This window comes from Strix aluco, chromosome 4, assembly GCF_031877795.1.
Source record: "Strix aluco isolate bStrAlu1 chromosome 4, bStrAlu1.hap1, whole genome shotgun sequence".
NCBI classification, from domain to species: Eukaryota; Metazoa; Chordata; class Aves; order Strigiformes; family Strigidae; genus Strix; species Strix aluco.
The window spans coordinates 16201310-16225277 of NC_133934.1; the positions used below are offsets into that span (position 1 = coordinate 16201310).

Here is a 23968-nt window from a genome sequence, read left to right on the forward strand (position 1 = left end):
TCCTAAATCTACATGTTTTAGCTATACTGTTCAGTTGCACAACATCTTTCAATTTTTAAAGCAGTGTCAAATGAAGAGCTAGATCCTACCCACTCAAACAGCAATGATGTTTACATTCCAAGGAATCTTGGACTACTAAACTACTGTGTCTGCTGTTCATACTCATGACAGGACACACATTTGTCTTTTAAACAACTTCCTTTTACGTATGTTGAGCTATATGTATATATGCATGTATATACATATAAAGAGAGATTATTGTGCAGTGGGGGAAAAAAGAGAAAAAAATCTCTACCAAGAACTACAAATTATTCTTCAGTGCATGTCATATCCAACATGATTTACACAACAAATGGATTTTTGTTAAACATTTTACATGGAACAAGATTATCACAGCTAGTTCAATCTGCTAGTTTTAAATTTTAAGTACTGTCTGGGTGACTAAGTGATGTGAAGTGGCACAGTTTTTCAGAAAAGAAACCTCACAGTACAGAAAGACTGGTTCAAGTTTTGGATCTGCTGTCTTAAAAACCACATTCTTCCAACCCTTTCTCAGGGTTTACATTTTCTTTCTTGTGAGCAGAGCGTGTCTCTTATCACTTAGATGAATATACAGCACCATTAAACCAGGTATGCGAATTTGACCAGCCCCAAGAATAAAAAGGAATCCAAAGTTTTATACCAATGCTCATATCTCACCTTACTCCTGTTTTTTCTATTTGGTAAATGGTTATTTTGGTATGCATGCCTAAAAATGTAGAAGTGAGTTTAACAGTGTGTCCTTTCATAGGATTTAGGCTTTCAGCTGCAACTTTCCAGAAGAGAAACTGCATCTTTAACCTCTTTGGACTCTATATGCAGCAGTATCGCTGGTACCTCTTGGAATTCACTTTAGTTTTGCTTGTTACGCCATTAACTGGGGATTAACTCTCATCTGGTAGTGTTGTAAACATCTTTGTAATGCATTTGGAGCACAAAATCCATCAAGATGGGAACAAAGTAGGGTTTTGTTTCTGCTTTAATAGGAAAGCCAAACAATTGTCACACATTTAAAAATATTATGGTTTTGAGAAACAGACTTTTTTTTTGTCCTGTTAAAGATTAGTTTGATACACGGAAAAGGAATTACTGAGCACAGATACAAGTTGACTAATTGAGATTTCTAGGTGACTACCTATTTATAAGTGTTCTTCAAATTTCAGTGGATGGCCAGAAATATTTTAATCTTCTGGAGAGCAAGAAAGAAAAAAAACCAAACAGAACTTTTCTGTAAAGTCTTTGTGACTTCAGTCATATAGTACTGACTCTTGTCATATCCTCACATGGCCTGTCACAACACCCGAAACAAGGATGTTCTAAGTTTATAAAGAGGAAATCCATTCTTTGGGGAAGTTTCTGTATCTTTCCTGGGCAAAAGTTTTTCTGTATTTATTGATTTTAAATAGAATGTTAGCAGTCTATTTTTTTAAAATCCTAAACGTTTTCCACCTTTCTTTTAGCGTATCATATTGGAAGAAAAGGCTGACCCTCACTCTTTCCCGCAAACCAAGTGCAAAGCCACATAAGCTCCTAGAAACCTTTCAAGTAGATTTCTGCAGGCTTTGCTTCAATCTTTCTACACACAGTATATATCAAATCTACAACCCTCCCATCGTAAATAATAGTCAAATCAGTATGAAAAGTAAATGCTATCAGCATAAAAATCACCTTTTTGAAACTCTTTAGTATGAAGATCCACATATCCCTCTTCACTTCTTGGACTTTCAAGCTGTTGTGACTAAACACAAAAATCAAAATAAAAAAAAAATATTGCAGACATCCAGATAAGTATGTCTCACTCCTCTCCCCCATATCATGGCGAACATTGTCTTATGATCTATAAAAGTGTTCAAGAGCTTTATTATTAAGACAACAGTACAAGTATTAATAAGGAACACTGGCAGAGCTAAGTCACATTTCTGTTGAACAGTACAGTGCCTAACCTTGACCTTAGAGTTAACACTGGTACCAGAGATAAGTTTAAAAAAGGAGATCTCAGGAGACATCTCAGGAAGTCAAGGTGCAATGCCTACTCTAAGAGGAGTTCCAAATACTCTAGAAGTGTTCACATATACAGAAAAATATGTATCTGCAATATACAACAAGGTACAGTGAACTCTTTTAAAGTCGAGTTTTGTTTTTTTCTGTTTGTTGGTTTGTTTTTTTTTTTAAACTCAAGTTGCTGACCAGCTATGTTACTGGTGCACAGATAATGCTATATGGAGCTAAGTGTACTTAAGTCAGATCTGGACACTGTAAACTCATATACAGTGCCACGTGAACACGGCTATACTGACTATAGGACCATCTTATGCTGGCAAACAGTACAGCTGCTTGCAGGTGGAACTCAACTCAGATCAATAAATCCCACCAGTCTGAAGATGACTTGGATTTTCCTGAAGCACATTCCAGGCATCAAAACCATGTTCGGAAATACCCAACTGGTCTGCCCTGGAGCTGCAGCCAGCAGCCCTGTGCAGATCCACTTTCATAGATGCTTGGGAGTTTCTGAACCATGTTTTCCCTCAAAATGCTTATTATCAGAATTTGGCAAGACATGAATATATGGATCCAGTCCTGCACCTGAGTGAAGAATTAACCCATCTGAAACCCTGCCTAGTATGGATCACAGCACAGACACACAAACAGACAGGCTCAACTTTGGTCTTACACAAGCTATAGGTGACCATGAGCCCCAATACCCTGGATTATCCAGGATGCCCTACCCTTCTGTTACAGCAGATAACAGGCTGCAGTTATCACAGTACAGAACAGCAACAAGTGTTCCTCAAACACACAGAAGGTGGGCAAGCCTGAAGACTGGCAAGGAAGTGATACAATGAAACAAACAACAGTATGTGTTTACTATGTCAAAGCACTAACTAACAATTGCCAACTGTAAGAGCTAAAGCATGTATGACTATTTTACAAGTACTACCACAAGCAACATGCACACAGTATGACCAATTCTAAAAAAAGCAAACTTGGATGTCATGGACACAGAAGGAGCATGGCTGAGGGAGGGAATTGGTTCTACCACAGAATAACATGGACAGCCCACAATTTAAATGCCAGCTGTTTAGAAGAGTACCGCTGAATAATCTGAAAAATGACCCTTTAAAAGTTTTGAAGTTCAAATGCCATTTCTGCTGCACAAAAATCAAAAAGTATAGTAAGAAACCCTAGCAAGATGTATAATTATACAAGAAACAGTATAGTCAGAATTTTCAAAATAATAAATACCTCGTCAGTTCTCAAGTTACTTTCAAATTCTAGTTCTTCTGCCAACTTTGGTAAAGCTGCATTATTGCCTAATGAAATACAAATATATTAAAATTATTAGATTACATTACGCTGCATTTATCTCATGCTACAGTAGGATGCTATTTCTCAGTACCACCTCATGAACACAACACATTAATTTAATCCCTTCCTGTAGGCAAAGGCAACAATAGCAAGTCTGTCTGCAGCAAACAAGCTCAAAAAACCCCAACTTGGCATCTGCAAGAACACAAGTACTTCTATATTTTCCTTAAATACAAAAGGATTGGAAAATATGGGCTATAACTTTGTGTTTTTTCTTGCTTTTCCTTTAAGAAAACCCACCAACAGATATTCAGACAAAATTCCAAACAGCAAATTACCTCTGTATTAATGAATGCAGAGACAATAATTAATGCTAAGGATAATATTTGTCTTTAAGTGACAATTAGATCTAAATCCATAAGCTCTAGAACCATAACAACTGAAATTATCTAATTTCCACAGAGACTTAAAGCTCAGAAGCTCCTATTACTGTCAATGCAATTTCAGAAAATCTTAAAACCCCACCCATTTCATCCCCCATGGGAACAGCTGTATACTTATAACATCTGAAAATGACTTCTACAGCCTCTTTGGACACCTATTTCAGAAGCCTGTTTATCCAGCTTTTTCTAAACAAAAATAAGTAGCTACAACATAATTCATCAATGATGCATGTAAAGTGATTAAATTGTGGTTGTGGTTCACAGAATAAGACTACCATTACCACTGGTACTTACAGAGGCTACATCAATGGACAACAAGGATTGAGCAAAGCACCAAGACAGAAATACCTTAGTGTAGCAGTCATATTTTCATGGCTCACGTTTGTCTCTCGTATAAATACTGAATAACATTTTCCATGTTTACTAGATCGGCATAATTCCTCGAAAAATTCCTAAAATCCCCAAATCTGCAGAGTGAGCCTTCTCACCCCAAATATCAATAAAATTGGAGAATAAAGTCAACCTTTGAGAAACTGGACCTAAACTCACATTATAAAATGTTTTTTTAAGTCATAGCAGACAGACATGAGAAGGAAAAGGTTTTAAAAGTAGTATTTGATTGACACCATTCCACTTCCTTTGGTATAAAGAAAAATAAGCAGATTTTGCTACTATTTTTCTACAGTTTAATTTCTCCAAAAATTATAATGAAGTCCTAATCTTGACTTCATTATGGCATCTACAGAATTTATTAATTTTCATAAACTTGATGCTTCAGCTACTCTAGAGGGTCAAAGAGGACAAAGGCTGAAAATAGCAGGATGTTCATTACATGGTATTTTAGGAACTAGCAACCATGCAAGTTCATTTCAAATCTTAGCTTCCAGAAAAATGGATCTGGAAATAAATATTATATCCTTCTTGTCATTTACTATCATAACTTAAGTCTTCTATTTAAAATAGACACCTATCATCATTGCTCACTCAAAATATTTATTTAGGATGACTGTCTGATTCCTCTGCAACACAAAGAAGGACCATTTCAAGTGTATTCACAAACACAAAATTCAGCATAATAGAGTGAATCTGAATATGACCATTAAATAACAATTCAGAGAAAATCTGCAGTTATGATTAAGGATGGCCACTCTTAACCTTCAAAATTACTAAGTTATCCTTTTAACATGTTGAATGTATGTCTAAATGAAATGCATCCTCTTTCCTATAAAAGTGTTTTTGAATTTCAAAGCACATTAGTAACAAACCCATCTGTAGCTCCATAATTACCCCTTGCAAACCACTTCATGTATTAGTTCAAAATTTTAAGTCAATGTATTTTAATAACTTTTTTGCACTGTAGTAACATTTAATTATTTTCCAACAAACCTCAGATAATTGTGTTCAGTCACTCCTATACTCCAAGGCATGCTTATTTAAGTATCTGTCACCAATTCTTAAATACATTAATAGTTACTTTGCAACCAACAAAGAAATCAGGTATATTTGAACAGTGTCAGTTATTTCTAACTATAATGATGGCAAAATGTGTGTATTTAAGACAGCTTATAAACTGAAGAGTTGAAAAAGAAAAGAAAAAAGAAATCCTCACCTGAATTAAAGTTTGTGTTACTTTTTTGCAAAGCAACTTCAATTCCAACATCATCTATTTTGACCAAGTTCGTTTTGTCATCACTGCTGTATAGCTCTTCTACGTGCAACAAAGGGAAGTCACTTTTTTCCCCTAATTCTGCTTCTATTGTCACTTCATCATGGTTGGTATTTACAGTTCCTTCATTTGCAGAAACTAAAGAAAGAGCCTGTGCCCTAGGCACGGGAGTCCTTATTTCAGAAAAGTCACTTTCTAAAAGCAAGTTTGAGTTTAATTTATAGTTTACATTCCTTAGAGTTTCACTCTCTACTGCTGCTTCTGAAATCATACAAGAGAGTTCTGATGTAACATCCTCATGCAAAACATCTTCAGCTTGCTCACCATCCTCACTTGCCTCTGAGGAAGGACTTGGACTCACAGCAGTCTCTGTACTAATCTCCACACAAAGGGCTTCATCTACACTCATGAGGTTCACTGAATTTTCATCTGTTTCTGTGATTTCACTGTCTACTGTGGTCTGAGATGCTGCTGATTCTCCCCTCACACCACTCTCATGGGTCTCGTTCTCTCTACCAATGACAAGCAAAGAATTACTGCTTTTTTCTGGGCCTGTAGTCGAGAGGATGCATTCAATCTGGTTAGTAGTATTAAAAATTTCTTCGCTTTTGTCTTTTACTTCTGTACTCTCAGCAGGAAGTTGACTTTCTTCTATGACTGCAAAGGTGAAGAGACTATCACATTCTTCCATTGTGCTCAGAGTGATCACTGCCCCCTCCTCCTTATCTCCTATACTTGAAGCAGCGTGTTGATCCTCACTGTTGGTGGCAACCCTCAGCACAGGAGCTCCACATTCTCCTACAAAAATCACAGAACCTTTGCTTTTTGCATCTCCACTGAAAGCAGCTAGTTCAAACTGTTCATCTACAGTTGCGGTGGTCTCCACAATCTTACATTCCTCTGATGCATTTGGAGAGATAATAGCATCGTCATCTCCTTCTGCTACAATGAGCTGACTTTCAGCTTGTGGCGCTGCACTGATCAGGACTATCTCACATTCTTCTGTCATGCTCGTAGTGATCATAGCAGCTTCATATCTTCCTTCTGTTTCTGAAGCAGTGAGTTTGTTTTCATCTTGCACAGCTACACTAGACATAGGAGCTTCAAAACATTCTGCTGTACTTGTAGAGATCATTACTGTTTCATTTTTTGACTCTGTGTCTGATACATGCTGAATCGCTTCTTCTGTCACTCCACCTGACATTAGGATTACTTGTTCTTCCACAACACTTGTGGAAATCATAGCACACTCATCTTTTTCTTCCTTACCACTAGCAGTTGGTTGACTTTCATCATCATCATCTCCTCCTGCACTGGATTCACTAGGCATGGGAACCTCGTATACTTCCATATCTATAGAAACCATTGCATTCTCATTTATTTCTTCTGCTTTCACAGAGTGGAGCTGACCATCATATTCAATAGCCGCACTTGACATAGGAGCCTCAAATTCTTCTACAATACTGGTGGAAATCATAGTGCACTCATCTTTTTCTTGTTTACTGCTAAAAGTATGCACACACTCTTTAAACTCTGCAGCTGTACTGGGCATAGGCACCTCTGTGTCTTCAGTGTCTATTAAGATCATAGAGCTTTCCCCACTTTCATTTGCTCTTGCAACAGCAAGTGGACCTTCCTCAGCATCCATGGCTGAATGTAAGGGAGCATCACTTTCTTCCACTGTACTGGTAGAGATGATATCACCTTTTACTTTTTCTTCTCTGTCAGCAGGAATAAGAGAATTCTCATCTTCCTTTGGAACTGCACTACTTATAGAGGCATCAAGTTCTCTGCTGTCAAAGGAAGTCATGGCATTCTCATGCTCATCTTCAGCACCAGGCTGACTCTCCACTTGCACTGCCATAGCACTAGTCATGGGACCCTCACATTCCTCAGCATCTAAGGGAATCAAGGTACCTTCATGCTTTCCTACATGTACAGTCAAGGCACCCTCATCTGCAGCACTTGCACTGGTTACACTGCTTTCAACAATCCCTTTTTCATTTTTGCAGTTTGTGCCACAATTAGCTTCTTTCTCTGCACTCGTCATGCTGTCGACAGTAAGCTTATTTATATTTGTGCCAGCCACTCCTGACTCAGCTTCCATTTGTTCAGCAACTATGCAGATAATTGAACTCTCACCTTCTTCTGCACCTATACAAATCAGTGCATTTTCACTTTCCATTCCTGTACAAGTAGAAGCATGCTCATTTTCTTCATTTCCCCTTCCTGTACTGGTCACAATGCCCTCATCTTCTTCATCCTCCTCTTTTGAGCCCGTACTAGTCACAAAACCTTCATCATCACATGGACCTACGCTGACTGTAGTGATATTGGCTTCCTCCTTTGCCCTTGTACTGTCCATTAGACTTTCACATTTTTCAGCTTCTAAACAAACTGCAAACCCCTCGTTGCTGTCTTCTAGCCCTGTGCAAACTACTGAAATTTCAGTATCATCTTCTGGAGTTATGCCTGTGCTGGTCACTGTGCTTTCACCATTTACAGTATCCTCAGATTTGTCACCACTAGTTCCAGTTGTGGCACTGTTGTCTGTGACCACTGCAATACACGCACCAGTTACAGCACCTTCTCCTTGGGCATCTGTACCAGTCACCGAGCTGATGATGAAGTTATGACCCCTTTCTTCTGCACCTGTGCAAGTCACAGTACCTTCGTGTTCTTTTACCTGGACAGCTCTCACACTGCCCCTAAACTCACCTGAGCTGTCACCACTTGTCGACCCTTCACCTGTTTCTGTCCCTGCACTAGTTACAGCTCCATCGCTCTCTACTTCACCTAAGCAGGACACAGAACTTTCAAATTTGCCTGTATCTACACAAGTTGAGGTCTTTCGCTTTTCTTCAGAGCCTGCACTTGTCACAGCATCATCTTTTTCTTCTGCTCCAGCACTATTCACACTGTCTTCAATTTCTACCCCACTTGCATTGACTGAATCCTTACCACTTTCTTCTGCATCAACCATGGTACAGTCACCATTTTCTTCTCCTTCTGTACTTGTTAGGAAACTTTCACTTTCTGCTAATCCTTCAGTGACAGCACTGCCACCACCTTCCTCAGCTGCTGCAACAGTACACTCCCCAATATCTGCTCCGGTGATGAAACTGCCACCCTCGCTACTTTTTACCCATATGCCTGTTGTGAAACCTTCATCAGCTTCTATGCTTGTGCAGATTACTGCCACCTCACTTTCTTCTTCTGAGCAAGTGGTTGTAGCATCACTGTCCTTTTCAGAATGCGATGCACCCTCAGCTCTTTCTTCTCCTGTACTAGTGGCCGTTACAGTGCTCTCAATTAACTTTTCTGTGCTAGTTCCTATCACAGTGGCTGGAGTTGTTCGTAGGCTGCTGTACAACGAACTAAGTTTACTACTTCCTGCACTGGTACCTACAGCATTGCTTTCATTTTTATCTTCCATGACAATCACACCATTCCCTTCTTGCCCACTGGCTATAACAGAGCCTTTGATTGTTTCCTCAGGAACTCCTTCAGGCACTAACACAGAGGAAGATTGTATCATATCATCAATATCATGCACCTTGTTCTTTTTCACATTATCCATTATTGTGCTTCTTCCTCCCTTTGTGGAAGGATCCGTACTCAAGCAGTCTTTTTCTTTTCTTTTTAGAAGTTCTTTTGTTGTTACATTTCCACAATCTTCAGTTATGTCAGCCACCAAGTTTTCCTCTTTTATTTTCAATACACTTCCCTGAGGGCTTTCTAACTTTGTTGCTTTGTCATAATCTTCTTGACTACATAGTCCAGCTGTACTGTCTTCCATTGCCTGTTCATCAGGCCGGGACACCTTGTCAACTTTTTCTATACTGTTTGTCATAGTAATGGCGTCACCATCATCTTTCGTGACAGAACTCAGCACTGCATTATCGTGTTGTTCCATGTATACAACCTGTGCTGCATCATTCTTCAAAATGAAAGTATCTTCAAATAAAGAAGTCCCATCTGAATTATGGCATTCTTTAGACACACTACCCAAGGAATCTGTAAAATCTGAGATATCCATATCTATGGACTTTGCATCAGCAGCATCTTCTCTGGAAGAATTAATTGCTAAAGGAACATCATCTGAATTAGAATTTATCACAGTTTTTAAATTCTTTGGTCTTCTGCTATGTTCTGAAGCTTGATCCTTACTGGGAACATTCAGTGAGATTCTACCGCTTGTTTCATACACAATGCTCACTTTATAAGCCCCTTTTTTATTGGGTCCTTCATCCATGGAAGCTTGTTTGGACAAAGTGTCTAAGGCACCAACTTGTTTATTAGAGATATCTTCTTGTTTAATAGTTTTTTCAGCTGCAGGCAGAAACTGTGATTCACAACCTCCAGGATCTGACAAGCTGTGTTTTAATTCCTTATTTGAAATAGAGGGAGATATTTTTTCTTTTGCTGCACATTCAGCTTCTGTGGCTTGGAGTGAGTTTTGAATGTTTTTTCCTTCGATGTTAGATGCTTCCTGTACTTTTGTTTGTTTTAAATCAAGCTCCATCAGCTCTTCCTCATGACCAGAATGCAAGTCATCGTTATTCATACTTGACTTTTGAGGGGCTGGAGCATGGCTGCTTTCAGTTGTGCTAACTGACTGCTTTTCCTCTCCAAGTAAATCTTGGTTTGATATACTGCCTTTTCTATTTTCACAGGATATCTTTTTACTTTGTTTTTTATCCATTGCCACTGTGACACTCAGTATTTTTTCATGCCCACTATCTATTTCTTTAATATCTTTATCTTCCAATTTGATACTCTCTTCCTTCTTCTTTATTTCCTTGTTGCTGTGCTTTAAGTTTCTGCTTTTGTGACCTTCAGCAGAGAACCTTCTTTCTAGTTTGGAATTGCTTAAATCTTTATCACCTCTATATTTCTCTTTTACAGATCCTCTTTCTCCAGAATGTAACTTAATTCTGTGACTAAAGTCTTTTTGTGATCCCTGAGTTGATTGTGTGCCACTTACAAGCTCAAACTCAGCACCACTATCCTCAAAAACTTTGTCTTCATTCTTGGATTTGTGTTGCTTATCTGAATCATTCTCTTCCATGCTCTTATCTTTGTCTAGTTTTTGACCAGTCTCTTGTTTTGCTAAGTTTTCCTGTAATTCTGTTTCAGATGCTTTGAATTGTTTACTGTGACTCTTTGACTTAGACTTTAACAAAATCTTGTCTTCTACAAGGCTCTTAGATCTTCGTCTATCTTTATGAATGCTATCTTCTTGTTTCAAATTACAATCAGAGTTAGTTGATTCTATTTCATGTTTATCTTCCGAGTAGCTTTCACTCCTTCTGTGTGATGCAGAAGCAAGTTGCTTTGAGGCACTTAGGGAATCCTTTTGTGGCCTAGAATCACTCAGGGACCTTTTGGACTTGTATTCTGCTCTTGATTTTTCTGTTGAAAGATGTCTGTCTTTTTTATTTTCCTTACGCAGCAATTCTTCAGCTTTTAAGGTTGATTCAGAAACATTTTTTCCATCTTTTCCCGTTACTGATATTTTCCGTTCACTTCGGTGTTTACTTTTTCTTTCAGATTTGTCATCTGAGGAAACCTTTATTTGTTGATTATGTTTCTGACCACCATCCTCTCCTTTCAAACTTCTCTCAGATGAATGGAGTTCAACATCCTCACTTGATTTGTGAATACAGTCTCCTTTATATTTGTGCTTTAAAGTAAGTTTATCTTCTAACACAGTTCTTTCCTTTTCATTTTTATCTCTGTAAGACTTGGCTTCTTTTTTGGGGACATTTCTCAGATGTTGAATTTCTGTGTCACTGTCTTTTTTGAGGTGTTTTTCATTTTTAAATAAGGACTTCTGCTTCTGTAGTTCTTCATTATTGACTTCTGCTCTATCCAGCTGTCTTTTTGGATCCCTTGTTTCACTGTCCTGCTGAGCTCCTTCAGCCTGAAGAGAAGTGGAGGTTTTTCTTTTATGTTCTTTTTCTGCTTTAGAATCACTTTTGCTTTCCTCAGTTGAATGCACGGATTCTGAAAGTCTTCTAAGCTGTTTAGAGATTTCACTTTTCCCATGATTATGCTTCAACTCTTTGGAAGAATTTTTCTCACAAGTCTACAAAACAAAGTTTTTACATTTATAAGCAAATGTTACACAGTTCCTTCACTCTGTGACCCAACAGAATTGTCAAGGGCAAACTCTTCATAAAAACAATATACCAGAGAATATGTTTAACATTGTAATAAAAATTCACCTAAAATACAGTCAGTAAGAAAATGAAATGCCATTTTCATTTCAACTATCTGCTATTGTGGGAAAATCCAGAGAAACAGAAGTTAACCTTAAGCAGTCTGTTTGAACTTGAGTACCTTTTCTTTATAAAGCGATTTTTCTTATAAAATTATTTAAATGGACAATCACAATTTCAAGTACTCCATAAGTTACTTTAAACAGCTATTATGCTGTTTAAAAAAAAACCAAAAACCAACCGAAACACATAAGCCCAAGCAACACCCGCAAACCCACAAAAGATAAATCTAGACTTCCACCTGAACTTCCAACTATCACTTTTTTGGTTTTGTTAATAATGTTGTTGGTAAAAACTCTCACCATAAAAATTCTCGTTCCTTTAGTGTTTGGACTACATTCAGTCTTCCTTTAACTTCACAGTGAGAAGTTTAAATAGATAAAGCTCTTCAAGTCTTTGCATATGAGACACACTTTGCTCTTTTAAAAAACCCAACATGCATCACAGAATAGCTTAAACTATATCTCATGTTCTACTACAACATGTATCAGCACTGGATACAGAGACTGTATATTCTAGCGCCTACTGGAATTCAGAAAACATTACTGCAGCAACGTCAGATCACCAATGCAACTGAAAGAACTGTCAGGAAAAAACTAATCCGTAAGAATGAATGCAATACTATGCAGTTTGAACATAGGAACAAGCACCATTGCAATTAAAAAGGAAGATCATAAGGTGTATTATTTAAGAGACACATACCTCGTTTGTCTTGTGCATTTCTTTAGAATCTTCTTCAGATGGCTCATATTTCTTTCTGCAGCCATCTTCAGCATGCCTGAAACAGGTATTTGGACAATTAAACAAAGAAAAATCGGTATCACCCCAAGATTAGTTTGTAAACTTTCTGCTATTAAAGCTCAAGGAGAAAGAAAAATGCACACTAAAAATACTTAAAGAGAATATGATCACACAACTTCTGATTAACCAACTTGTTCATGTTTTTTTCTCTGGGAAAATTATGTGTACCACCTTCAAAGATATCCTTTGGACATCAGTGCTTTAAAGCAGAGAATACTACTATGACAATACCAGTACTACAGTTGTCCCTGTAAAATGAGTAAGAGATCTCCTTGCCCTGTATATACTTGTATGTAGACAGATATGTACGCACCTATGTAAAACATCATTTTAAAGACCAAGCCAAGTTGACTGACAGATGCACGAACATCTAAAAGCTCTCCATTCTCATGCCTTTATTACCATTCTGTGGGTAAAAAGCCACATAAAGGCTGGTACTGCAGTCTGATCTGCAATATATTTAAGCAGCTCTAATTCGATTTTCTGCCTGAACTTCATGCTTATTAGTAACAAAATTATGTGAATATTTTAAGAGGAAATTGTTAAAATGGGTAAGGCTAACTGCAAAGTTGAAGAGAACCTTTTCAATCTGCAGAAATGAATATTCAAACACATAATTCCTTTTGAGCAAATACATGAATACCTTGAATCTCTTTTTCTTTTTCTGCTCAAGGCTACTTTTTTTTCTAAAAATTTCTGTTCTTTAAGCACATCCTTAATGCTGGTACCAGTAACTTTTGACTCAAGACTTCTTGATGAAGGTTCTTCCAAGTTCAAGCCACTTTTTCCTAAAATAATACACAAATGGTGAAATACATAAGCATGTCATTAGTTTCAGCTATAAACGTGACTGAAAGCAGTACAGAGAGTACTAATGTGTAACAGAGAATACTAGGGTATATAGGTATTCATTGTGTTTAAGCAATGTAATGATATATGAATGGATATATGAAAAAGTGAAGATATGGAATTTCGTACTAATAATTTGCATTATACCTTTGTCTGTTACATCACTGTTGAAATGTTGGAGTTTTAAGGGAAAGGACTAGAGATCTATTGTCAATATTTTAAGCTGATTTTTTTTTTTTTTTCCAGAGAGAGTGAGAGCAGGGTGGCAGGGGCTAATGTTATACTTCTCATACCTTTAGCATTTTGATTTCCAGTTTTTAGGTATTTTGTTCTTTCTGCAGCCTTCTGCTTACGTTTTTCTTCAAGTCTCTCCCTGTTAATTTGTCGTCTTAGGAGTCTCTCTTCTTTTTCTTTGGCCTGGAGATACAAAACCAAGGAAAACAATTTAGCATTAGGTCAAAGAGTATTCTTTGACTACAAATGGATGTCTAAGACCCACAGAAACCAGAACATTGTAGGCTGAGGCAAACAAAAAAAACAAACCCACAAACCAGTCCTTAGAAATCATTATATGAAAGTTAATGGAATCCTCTACTACTTCTGTGAAACTAGCTGAGTTCGAGTTTCACTGCTGCTTCACACTGCAGACTGAGGCTAGAAGACCATCTCAAAGAATATCTCTTATTTTACTTATATCTATATATACATATAACATACGTAGTGTATATATATTAAATATATATAAAATACATATATAACTATTAAAAAATATACTTAGCCAAAGGAAAAAGGATCTAAAAGAACTGCTGCTTCCTATTCTGTGTGCTGGTACTTCTTCCACAGAACACAGTGAACATGCTTTCACTTTCAATGGAAACTCTCTTTCCATTCTCACTGGCTGTAGACATGCTACAAACTACTGATTTCATGGACAGCAAGAACTACATTTGTAAAAAGATGATGTAACGAAGTAGCCTGCAGCAGTCAATACAAGCCTGAACTACAGAAAACCCCACCGAAGGCAGGCTGCAGGTACATATGGACTACTTTTTCCACCCCAATTGTCATTATATACATTAAATCTACTGAAGACCAGGTTTTTCATACGTGCTGCAGTTCTTACTCTCCCTACCAAATTACTCAGTTGAGAAAGAATCCACCTATTGCTGTGATCCTGCAAAGGCACTGCATGGAATTAGTAAATCCTCTGTCAACACCAAAAGACTGTTCATTTTAGAGCAGGGGAAAAAGATGAAGTGTGTCATTGCTTTCACCACCAGAAGCCTTCAAACTATAACTAGCAGAGTGTTTCACCGGAGAGCAGATCAGGCAATACTGATGGAAGTCTGAAGGAGGGGCAGTTGTAACTCAAGGGGAACAAAGAAAGAAAGAAAAAAAAAAGTGAGAAGAAATGAAAGACTCTCCCCTCACAAACCACCACCAAATAAGAAGTGGAATTTCTGTGCAGAAAAGTTTAAGGAGCCAGAATGCAAGCAGTAACAAAATCCACACTTACAATGGACTGACGGCGTTGTTCTACAGTTCGTTCATCATCAGAATCACTGAAGTATTTGGAGTACAAGAAAGGCTTGCGAACATAAGCATGACGAATAGGTTTAGCTTTCCCATCACTCAGCTCGTTAGCATGAGGTTTTGTCTTACTTTGACTGTTTTTCTCCTCTTCATCTGAAGAAAGGTTAGTGAAGTGTAGAGATATATTGATAAATTAGAGCAGTACTTTTGAGGAGGCAAAGCTACTCGAAATGTATTAACAATTATTTATTCTAAAAACATGAACAGTTCAAAAAATTAAACCCGTTAACATTAAAGTATCACTAGATTATGAAAACCTGAAAGGTATATTCATGTGTTTGTGCACACCATTCAGCCAAAAAATTGCAATATAAACTCCAGAATAAAGTGGAATACAACAACTGGGCTTACCCTCTTGCCTGTAATCACGTTGCCTTTTTACATATAGTATTTAGTAGTTAACACCACCTAAGAAGTCAGAACGTAATTTCCGCTATGTATTAAATTAAGCTTCTTCCCTACATCAAAAAAATTTGTACAGTATTTGAGTACGTAAAAATCAGATAGGGTAACTGAAATATATACACAAAACACGTTGTTTATACTCATATAAGTATTATTCAAGTAAAAAATAAATCTATTTCAATTTTATCAGGATTATTAGAAGTAAAGCAAAACCACTTGTACACCATACTGTACACATTATTTGTATCCCTGAAATATACTTAAGGCTTGTTTTCACTCTACAAATATTCAGTCATAACTGAACACAATCTGCCATATTTAAAGGTAACACCAAAGCCAGAGAATATGCAAATAATTCAGTACTTCTAAATAATATTCTTAGAGCAGAAAAGATAAGCTCACAGCACACTAGAGACAACTCATTCAGGTCCTCTGTGTTATGAAGTGGGAAGTCTTAATAGCTGCAAAAGCCACATATCTGCAGAAATCAAGAGTCTGAGGTCTGCTCTAGACAAGGAGAGCACAAAAAGGTAACCCAGTCTGTGAAAAGGTTTGGTGTTTCCAAACTCTTAAAGCTAGATACATTCCTGTTCCTTCTACTGCAGCTAGGTAGAATTTGGAAATTCCTGCAATCCTAAAGCTCTAAAATCAAGCTGATCTGCAGTCAGCTACAACCACTACCCTGGAGTCACAAACAAATCACTCCAATGTTGTGCCAAATTCATGGTAGAAGGGAGGGGAAAAAAACCCATAGGAAAGTTACATATCCATCACCATTAAGTGTTTTTGACACCTATGGAATACTGTAGGACAAGTAAGATTTACAATGTTTAGAATATATCAAGCTATCAAAAAAATATTCAAAGTATGTTTGCTACTCATCTTTTGTAACTGCACAAATACTATCCATTCCATATTCAAATTCTTTCATAAGTACAATAAAACATACTGTAAAACCTCAAATTTATGATATGATGCACTCATGAAAGCATTGCATATTCTTTCTTGCTACTTAACAATTTAAATATTTTACCATCTGATGTGATCTCCCCCTCTTCAGTACTGTCAGAAATTACAGCCTCTTCTTCACTCTCCTCTTCAAAGGAAGAAAGGTCACTGGTATGGACAGAGCTGACAGTGATGTCACTGAGTACATCCGTATCTGAATCTACTGACATATTTTCTTGCAAAGGAAAAAAAATAGAAAGAAAGGGCTGTAATGCAGCACACTGTATTTGAGAAACTTTTCTTACCAAAACAGCGATTTTGCTACTGAAAACAAAATTATCTTAAGAACAAGAAACAGGAAAAAAAAATAATTAGTAACACCTTAACGAAATGTTATTAGGCTGTGGTTTACTCAAAACAAAAATCACTCTGAGGTACAACTAGAAACTTTAAATGCAGACTGGAATTGTGGAGAGAACTTGTCAGAGTAACGCAGATGACCAATCACACACCTGAGGAAACAAAGCTTGTCTGATTCCTAGTGTGGGTACCTCAGTTAAAGGAGATAAACCAAGACCTAGCTGTGGCTAGCTAGACAAATTTGCCAGAACTAGCAGAGAACCTACATTCCAAATATATTTCTGATTCAACTCCTGAATACACTTAACCCTGCCCTGCCCCCCGCCATCCGTATTTTAAGGAGGGAGCACTGTCCACACCATACCTTCTTTAGTGCTCTCAGCTGCTTTATGTTTATTGCTATTTTTTTCTGGAACTAACTGTTTCACTGGTTCCAACTCTCTTGCTTGCTTTTCTTCTTTTGACTTTGTAGTATCATCACTTTTCTTTGAATGGTCAGACTTCTTGTCAAGTTTTTCCTTCTTTTCTTTTCTTCTTTCACCTTTTTCACTGCTGTCTGGTTTCTTGTCACATTTATCTAATAATTTACTCTTTTGATCTTCACTTTCCTGTTGAATTTCTTTACTTGTATCTTTATTTGTAAAAGTCAAATGGTTAGTATCCTTTGCTGAATTTTTTATTTCTTCACTTTGGCAGGGAAGCTCATTTAACTCTTCACACTTTGCAAGTGTTTCAGCCCCTTCTCCAGAAAGATCACAAATTGCTTTCTCTCTGTCTGTTAAGTCCTCTGCATTTCTCTCTCTATCAGTGCTACCATCCACACTCTGCTGAGATGAGAGTCTTTTTGCAACTTTGTCACTGTTCTTGGGATTTGAGTTCTCTGTTGAAGCCCTGGCAGCACTTGCTTCTTGGTTAAGAGAAGTTATTGTTTCCAAAATGGACATTGCATCACTAGCTACGTTGCCACTAGGAGCTGTAGCAGAGACACCTTTAATAGTAAGAAAGAAAAGAGTTTAGTTCATCTTTGTTTCCGTAATTTCATTCAGATAGAATGTTAAGCAAGTGAAAGAAAAAACAATAATTATTTAAAATAAGTAAAATTAACTAAAAGATTTGACTAATTTTGCATTTAGAGATTTTGGTTAAAAAAAAAAAAGGACAAAAAAGAACAAGAAGTTGCAATCCTGCGGCCATCATGATCTGATTACCAGAGATTCAATTTGCTCTGTGACATACCACTGTTCCCGAGATCAGCTAAAGCAAGCAGGGGTTGGCTATGGGAAGGATGTTGACAACACAATCCTTGTTCAACTTCACCATCATCCCAAGTGGGATGATGACTCTGGACAAGCACAGTATAAAATACTGCAGCAGAAAGTCTGTATTTCACACCTCTGGTATCTCCATAAACGACATGGAAAATGGACTCAGCATATTGATTATATAACAATAGGACTATGAGAAATACCTTATCATTTTCACATCCTCTTAGAAGCAGCTCTGAAGATGGATGAGAAAGGGTTAACTAGACTAGCATTAAGAGCTACAGCTGGCTGGTTAGCCCACTTTAAAGGAAGTGGGCCTCACAGGAAAAGGGCTAGGATTTAAATAAAGGGTCTGGTTACAAATAGATGGACTGCTGCGGAGTCTCTTAGGAAGGGAAAGAGTGGACAATTACCTGCAGGAGTGTTCGGAAGTCAATACCAGGCAACATAAATGAATGAAAACCGTAAAGAAAAAGTGCTGTATTTATAAACAAATTAAGATTGGCCGATTTACAGCAGAACTTAAGCTCCTGAGAGGACCCCAGCCATTCAAATTTTACTGCACACAGCAACTGCACTGACAGGTAACTGTCTCATAGGTCATTTTTTGTCCAGTCTACCAATGCATAAAAAATTTGAATCATTCTTCTCTTACAGTTAGCTATGCCTTATCTGATCCTGTAATACTTTGAGGGCCAAACCCAGAGACCAACTTTTTTTCCCTACAGTAAACAGATCCCTTGTAAACTGAGGCAGAAGTGACAGGGTGACATGGTGGTACATGGTCGCATCTCTCTTGCCTTCTACCTTTATAGATACAGTAAGACAAGTATTATGGTACACTGCCCGGAGCTCAGCTTGTTGATACTGATGCTAACAATTTTGTGCTGGCAGCAAACCTAGCCAATGTTTCTGCTCTCTCAAAAACCAAATTTTTATTAATAAGACTGCACAGAGAAGTGGTAGAATACCTTGTACTGTAATAGAAGCATCTGCTTTCTCCTCGCTTGGAGCCGTACTGGGGCCTGCCTCATCTTTATGATTCAATGTGGCTAAAAATTCATGGACAGCTTTTTCCACCTGAGGTCTGAATGTGTGGTTGATTTTTGGGTCCACAACCTGAGAAATAATCCTGTCAATTCCAGATTCCAGCATTCCAGACCTGGAACAAAGTTACATGAATACTTAATAAGAAAAATGTCTTCGAGAACATCTTAATGAAAAACGCTTATTTAGATGCGACATAAACACTCCTAAAAGCCTCCAATGAAGCATTAACATTTTCTGAGCGTCACTGCAGCTATATATTTAGCTAGCTGCCTGTATTTCAAAAGCATGCTCTACACCTTATCAACTAAGAAAAAAATGTTAGAGAAGCAAAGCAATCCAACCACATGGAATTAACACAACAAACAGCCTGTTGTTATGCTATTACTGGTTATGCTTACAAATGTTATCTAACTGTAAAAGCAATGTTTGTGGAAAAAAATAGGAAGAAAGCTGATGTTAATTCCCATGGCATAAAACAGATGAATTCTAGAAGGCATGAGGGACAAACAACTACTAGACCAGTCATCACCACCCTAAGTTACTTTCTGTCCAACAGAGCGTGACACCTCAGGTTTTGCAGCTTTATAGAACACCTTTAATCTTGAGTAAAATCAAATAAATAGCAATAGAGAACTTTATATCTGTGGGTTCTCTCTAGATCCCTGCAACCTTTTGTGGAACACAGATTGCCTCTTGTCCTCATCGTTTCTTTAAAAAGAACTAAAAAACCAAACCCAGAACACCACCACTCCCCTCCCCCCAAAACAAAACAGCTCCTCTGTACAAGTTATCAATGGTACCACTACAGCATAGCTGAATGTTTGTCCCCGAATCCCTTGTTTGACGCAATTTAGTGATCAAACTCATGATACTTTGAAGAAATTTCCTGATTTATTATGACTCAAGTTTTGAGAAGAAAAATGAGAGGAATCCTCATGAAATAACGTAACATCAGGTAAGTGTTTGACATCATTTTGATGTAACAGTAGTTCTGAAAAATCTCTGTCTAGCTAGATTTACATCCAGTTTTTTGTTTTGTGAATTTAGCTCTGTACTCCACAGAACTTAGTTTGTCAAATCCTTTTAATTTTCCTTAGCTCAAAACTTGATGGTAAGAGCAATTTCATTACTATCTCCCTTAAAAGAAACAGTAAAGATAGACTTTAGCTAGGCTGTTACATCCCAGCTAAGAAACTAGCTTTCCACCCCTGCATCAACTTGAATCAGACAAAATAATATTCGCAGTTTAATTCTGCATAACGCTGATGGCAAGCTGCTATCTGAAATAATACCACATTTTAAAGGCTAAAAAATTTCAACTTCTTCAGAAGGTTCTTTGAAGAACGTAGACACTTCACAATCGACCTAGAGCCTCTGTCACCTGTCGTGGTACACAAGCACGTTCAGAGAAACCCCAGAGCTGTCACTTACTTGAGAACCTGCTGCCTAATGTTATTTCTCAGCTGGTTCTTGTTGAGATGAGGACTCCAGGTATGAGTCGCCAAATGATTGGAAACAAAGTTGTCAACACGCTGTCTCAAATTCTGGTAGGCAGGCTAGAAAGCAACAAGAGAGAGATGGGACGGGAGGGTTTGGATAAGCAGTTATCCTCCCGGAGACCGGGCTGGAGGAGCTGGAAGCCCCGTCGGACCCTCCAAGCCCACCGAGGACGCAGCTGCTCCCTCTCCCTTGCGGCGATCACAGCGTGTTAAACACACCCGTATCGCTAGAAACTCTCCACAAAACCAGGCGTGTCTGTGCCGCCGGTCAGCCCACGCTCCCCTCTGGGCGCAGGGGCTCCAGCTCTGCCCCCGGGGACGCCGAGAAGAGCCCCGGGGCCGCGGGCTGAGCCGGAGCCCCGCGCGGGCCCAAGCGGCCGCTCCCCAGCCCCGAGCGCGGGGCGCACCCGCCCCGCAACCCGCCGCCACCCCTGGACTCGGCCCTGCCGCTCTCGGCCGGGCCCAGCCTACCCCCGGCGTGCTGGAGCCCGGGGAGAGCCACCGGCGGGGCGCCGGCACCCCTCCGAGGCGCCGGCCGCCGGGCCCGCCCGCCCCCACCTTGGTGTCCACGTCGGCCAGGCAGTCGCGGCGGAACTGGTCGAAGAGCCCCTGGCTCTTGAGGTGGTTGACGATCATGGAGACCAGCTCGGGCTCGGCCGCGCCGCTCCCCACGGCGGACCCGGCCCCCGGCAGCGGCGGCGGCTGCTGAGGGGGCGGAGGCGGGGGCGGCGGCGGCGGGGGCTGCGGCTGGGGGTTGCTGGCCATGGGGGCGGCGGGGCGGCGCGGCCTGCGCGGGGCGCGGCTGCCGGCTCTCCCGGCCGGACCCCGGGACGGGGCTTGTTACCGAGCAGCGGCCGCGGCAGCGCTGACCCCGGAAGCGAAAGGGAACGGAGGGAGGAAGCGGCGGGCGACGGGAAGGGAAGCGGGGACGACGCGGCCGAGAGCGGCGCCATCGGCGCGAGGCGAGCACTGGCGGAGCCGCGCGCAGCAGCCGCGGGCCCTTTAAGGGGACGGAGGGGGGCGGAGCCGCTCGCGGCCCGCTCCAGGGGGGCCCCGATCCGGCGGCGGGCCGGGGGGGAGGGGAGGGGGGCGGCCGCGGCGGCGGCCCTCAGCCTCCGCCCGCCTCCGCCGGCAGCCCCCCCGCGCCGCGCGGCTGCGGCTGGGCCCTGCGGGCAGCGCGGGGGCGCCCGCTGCCCCGGCCGCCCGCCGCCCCGCCGCCGCCGCGCTCCCCGGCGGTGCCCCTGCCGCCCCGCCCCGCGTCCCGCCCCGCCCCTTCCTGCGCTGGCCGCCATCATGGTGGGGGCAGCGCCGCGCGCTTCCTCCCCGAGGCGCGGGGCGGGGCCGGGGCGCTGCGACGGGCGGTGGCGGGAGGGCGGGGCGGGGCCCTGGCCGGGGGGCGGGGCCGTGTGTCGGCCGAGGACGCGGCCTCTCAGCCGCTGCGCCTGGCGCTGCCGGGGCGGGGCAGACGGGTCACAGCGAGGCGGTCGGTTGGTCGGTCTCCCCCCCCCCCCACACCTCGGGGGGCCCAGAGCTGTTCCTGGCTGCTAGCCGACACTTCCGCCCCTCTGCCCCGGTCCCTCTGCTCCGGGGGACGCTGCTGCCGTCACCCCAGGGGTGACCGAAGGCTCAGCTCTTTACCTGGCGGCCTGCGTCTGGCGTTTCCTCAGCCTCTCCGGGGCCGTGACAGGCCTGGGTGAGGCAACTGGGAGACGACACTTAAAATACTTGAGTTTAAGCATGTTCCCTTCAGACATCCGTGCATTCCCACGTGCTTTTCTAATACAAATGTTTTCAGGCCGTCTCTTTGCCACTTGCTTTGTTAACGTCTTCTTTCCGTTATCTCAGTGTTAATGGTCACAACCGTTTAATATGTTGTCCTGAAGTTTTGTCAGTGGCTCTTAACTGCTCTTGTTTCCACACTTTGAAGTTGAACTCTGTGCAGACCTGTTTCCACACTTTGAAGTTGAACTCCGTGCAGACCAGGGGCTGGTAATTCCCAGGCTGAGGTGTTTGAACAGGACCCAGAGGCAGTAAACAAAATCGGGAAATGGAGAAGTTAATTTCATTATATTTGGGACAATAACTGAGGGACAGTGCTGTCTTACTGGCTGTGGTTTGGCCCTCCAGTTTCTTCTTGCCAAGGTGGCTGAGCTCCTGTCCTCATCAGGATGGGTAAGGATGAAAGGAAGTATAAAAATGTACTTAAAAGTAGAAAGAGTGACTGGCTTACAGCAAAATAAAAGGGACTTGGCAGTAATAGTTACACAAATTTTGTAGCATAATGAGTGGAGATCTTGTCCAGCTACAAATGTTAGGGATTGTCCTCTGCAGTAATCATTAAAAATCAGTTTGTAAAGGCAAGAGTATCAGGATTGTTATTGCAGACTTAAAAGCAGTTTAGGAGTGTAAAACTTGCCCCTAGTTTTCCTAGTCTAAACCAAGTACTCCTAGACTATTTAGAACTCCACAAAAGGAAGCAAATCTGACAAGTATTTAAAAGTACTGTGAGATTTTTATCTCTCAATACTGGAGTAATTTAAAAAATCTGGCCTCTATTTGTGTAGTTTTATATCTGTTACATGGACGTCTAGAAGGATCAAAGCACAAAAATTTAAGAGGTGTGGGGAATCTGCAGTTTGGAGCCTGGTACAGCCCCTACTGGTATATCGAAATGTGTGATCTACTGACTGTTACATCTTAATAAAGAAAAGTTTTTTCACCGCTGACTAAAGATCATGTAGCAGTAAGCAAGAAAGAGCAGAAGTGAAGGGTGTCATTTTAGTAGTAACTGCATCTACTAATTTTAGAAATAGTGTGTGACTTACTGTGATAATGAAAATTTCAGACTTTACTGGAGAGTTAACATTTTCAGAATTTTGTGTTAGGAAAAGCCACTGTGCAACTTCCTGTTGTTTGAGGGTTTTTTCAGTTGTTTTTTTGGTTTGGTTCCCCTCCCATCAAGGGTGGTGCAGAAAATGAGAAAAAAAATTTCTCCTTTATTTTAACAGCATGAGCAAGATACCTGCCTCACAGAATGGTATACCATTCACACACAAGATATCACAGATAACCTGGAATATATGTGGCCTTTGTCTCAGACTGTGTCAATGAATGCACTGTAAAGGACACATGCTAGGGAGCAGGAATCTGTTAATGAAATTTGGGAATTTAAGGGCTATCAGGGATCAGTTATGCCCAGTGGTCTGAAGCTATTGCAACAAGCAGTCCATACTGTAATTGAATCAACAGCTGAATGTAAAAGATTGTTCTGTGCTCTGAATTGTGTACCATTCCATGTTTAATGCAATTTACTGAGTGTTGCAGGCTCATCAGATATTTATCAAATAAAATATCCTAAATGTGGGCTGAAAATGGCTTTTTTCTTGTCTGGGTCCAACTTTACATTGTCCTATGAAAAGATGCTGTAAAGGAAGCTGGGAGCCTCCTGAAAATAAACAGA

At 40.4% G+C, this 23968-nt stretch overlaps 1 protein-coding gene across 5 annotated transcripts in view; it reads right to left on the reverse strand.

Annotated features, from left to right (window-relative positions):
- The window catches only part of BOD1L1 (biorientation of chromosomes in cell division 1 like 1), a 38227-nt gene extending 16638 nt beyond the window's left edge, over positions 1–21589 (reverse strand). For 2 of the 5 annotated variants that reach the window (XR_012623030.1, XM_074822145.1), the window contains exons 1-12: positions 21067–21588; positions 20441–20565; positions 18931–19121; positions 17059–17682; positions 16420–16569; positions 14905–15074; positions 13682–13805; positions 13183–13327; positions 12441–12516; positions 5398–11545; positions 3283–3350; positions 1708–1777 (exon numbers count right to left, since the gene is read on the reverse strand). Coding sequence is in view for 2 of the 5 variants with exons in the window: in XM_074822145.1 (XP_074678246.1) it covers positions 1708–1777; positions 3283–3350; positions 5398–11545; positions 12441–12516; positions 13183–13327; positions 13682–13805; positions 14905–15074; positions 16420–16569; positions 17059–17682; positions 18931–19121; positions 20441–20565; positions 21067–21273 (8098 nt within the window). In the remaining 3 variants the exon portion in view is untranslated. Of the gene's footprint in view, positions 1–1707; positions 1778–3282; positions 3351–5397; positions 11546–12440; positions 12517–13182; positions 13328–13681; positions 13806–14904; positions 15075–16419; positions 16570–17058; positions 17683–18930; positions 19122–20440; positions 20566–21066 lie in introns of all 5 variants that reach the window. The other 3 variants (XR_012623031.1, XM_074822144.1, XR_012623032.1) reach the window with 3 other exon arrangements.
- Positions 21590–23968: the final 2379 nt, after the last annotated feature.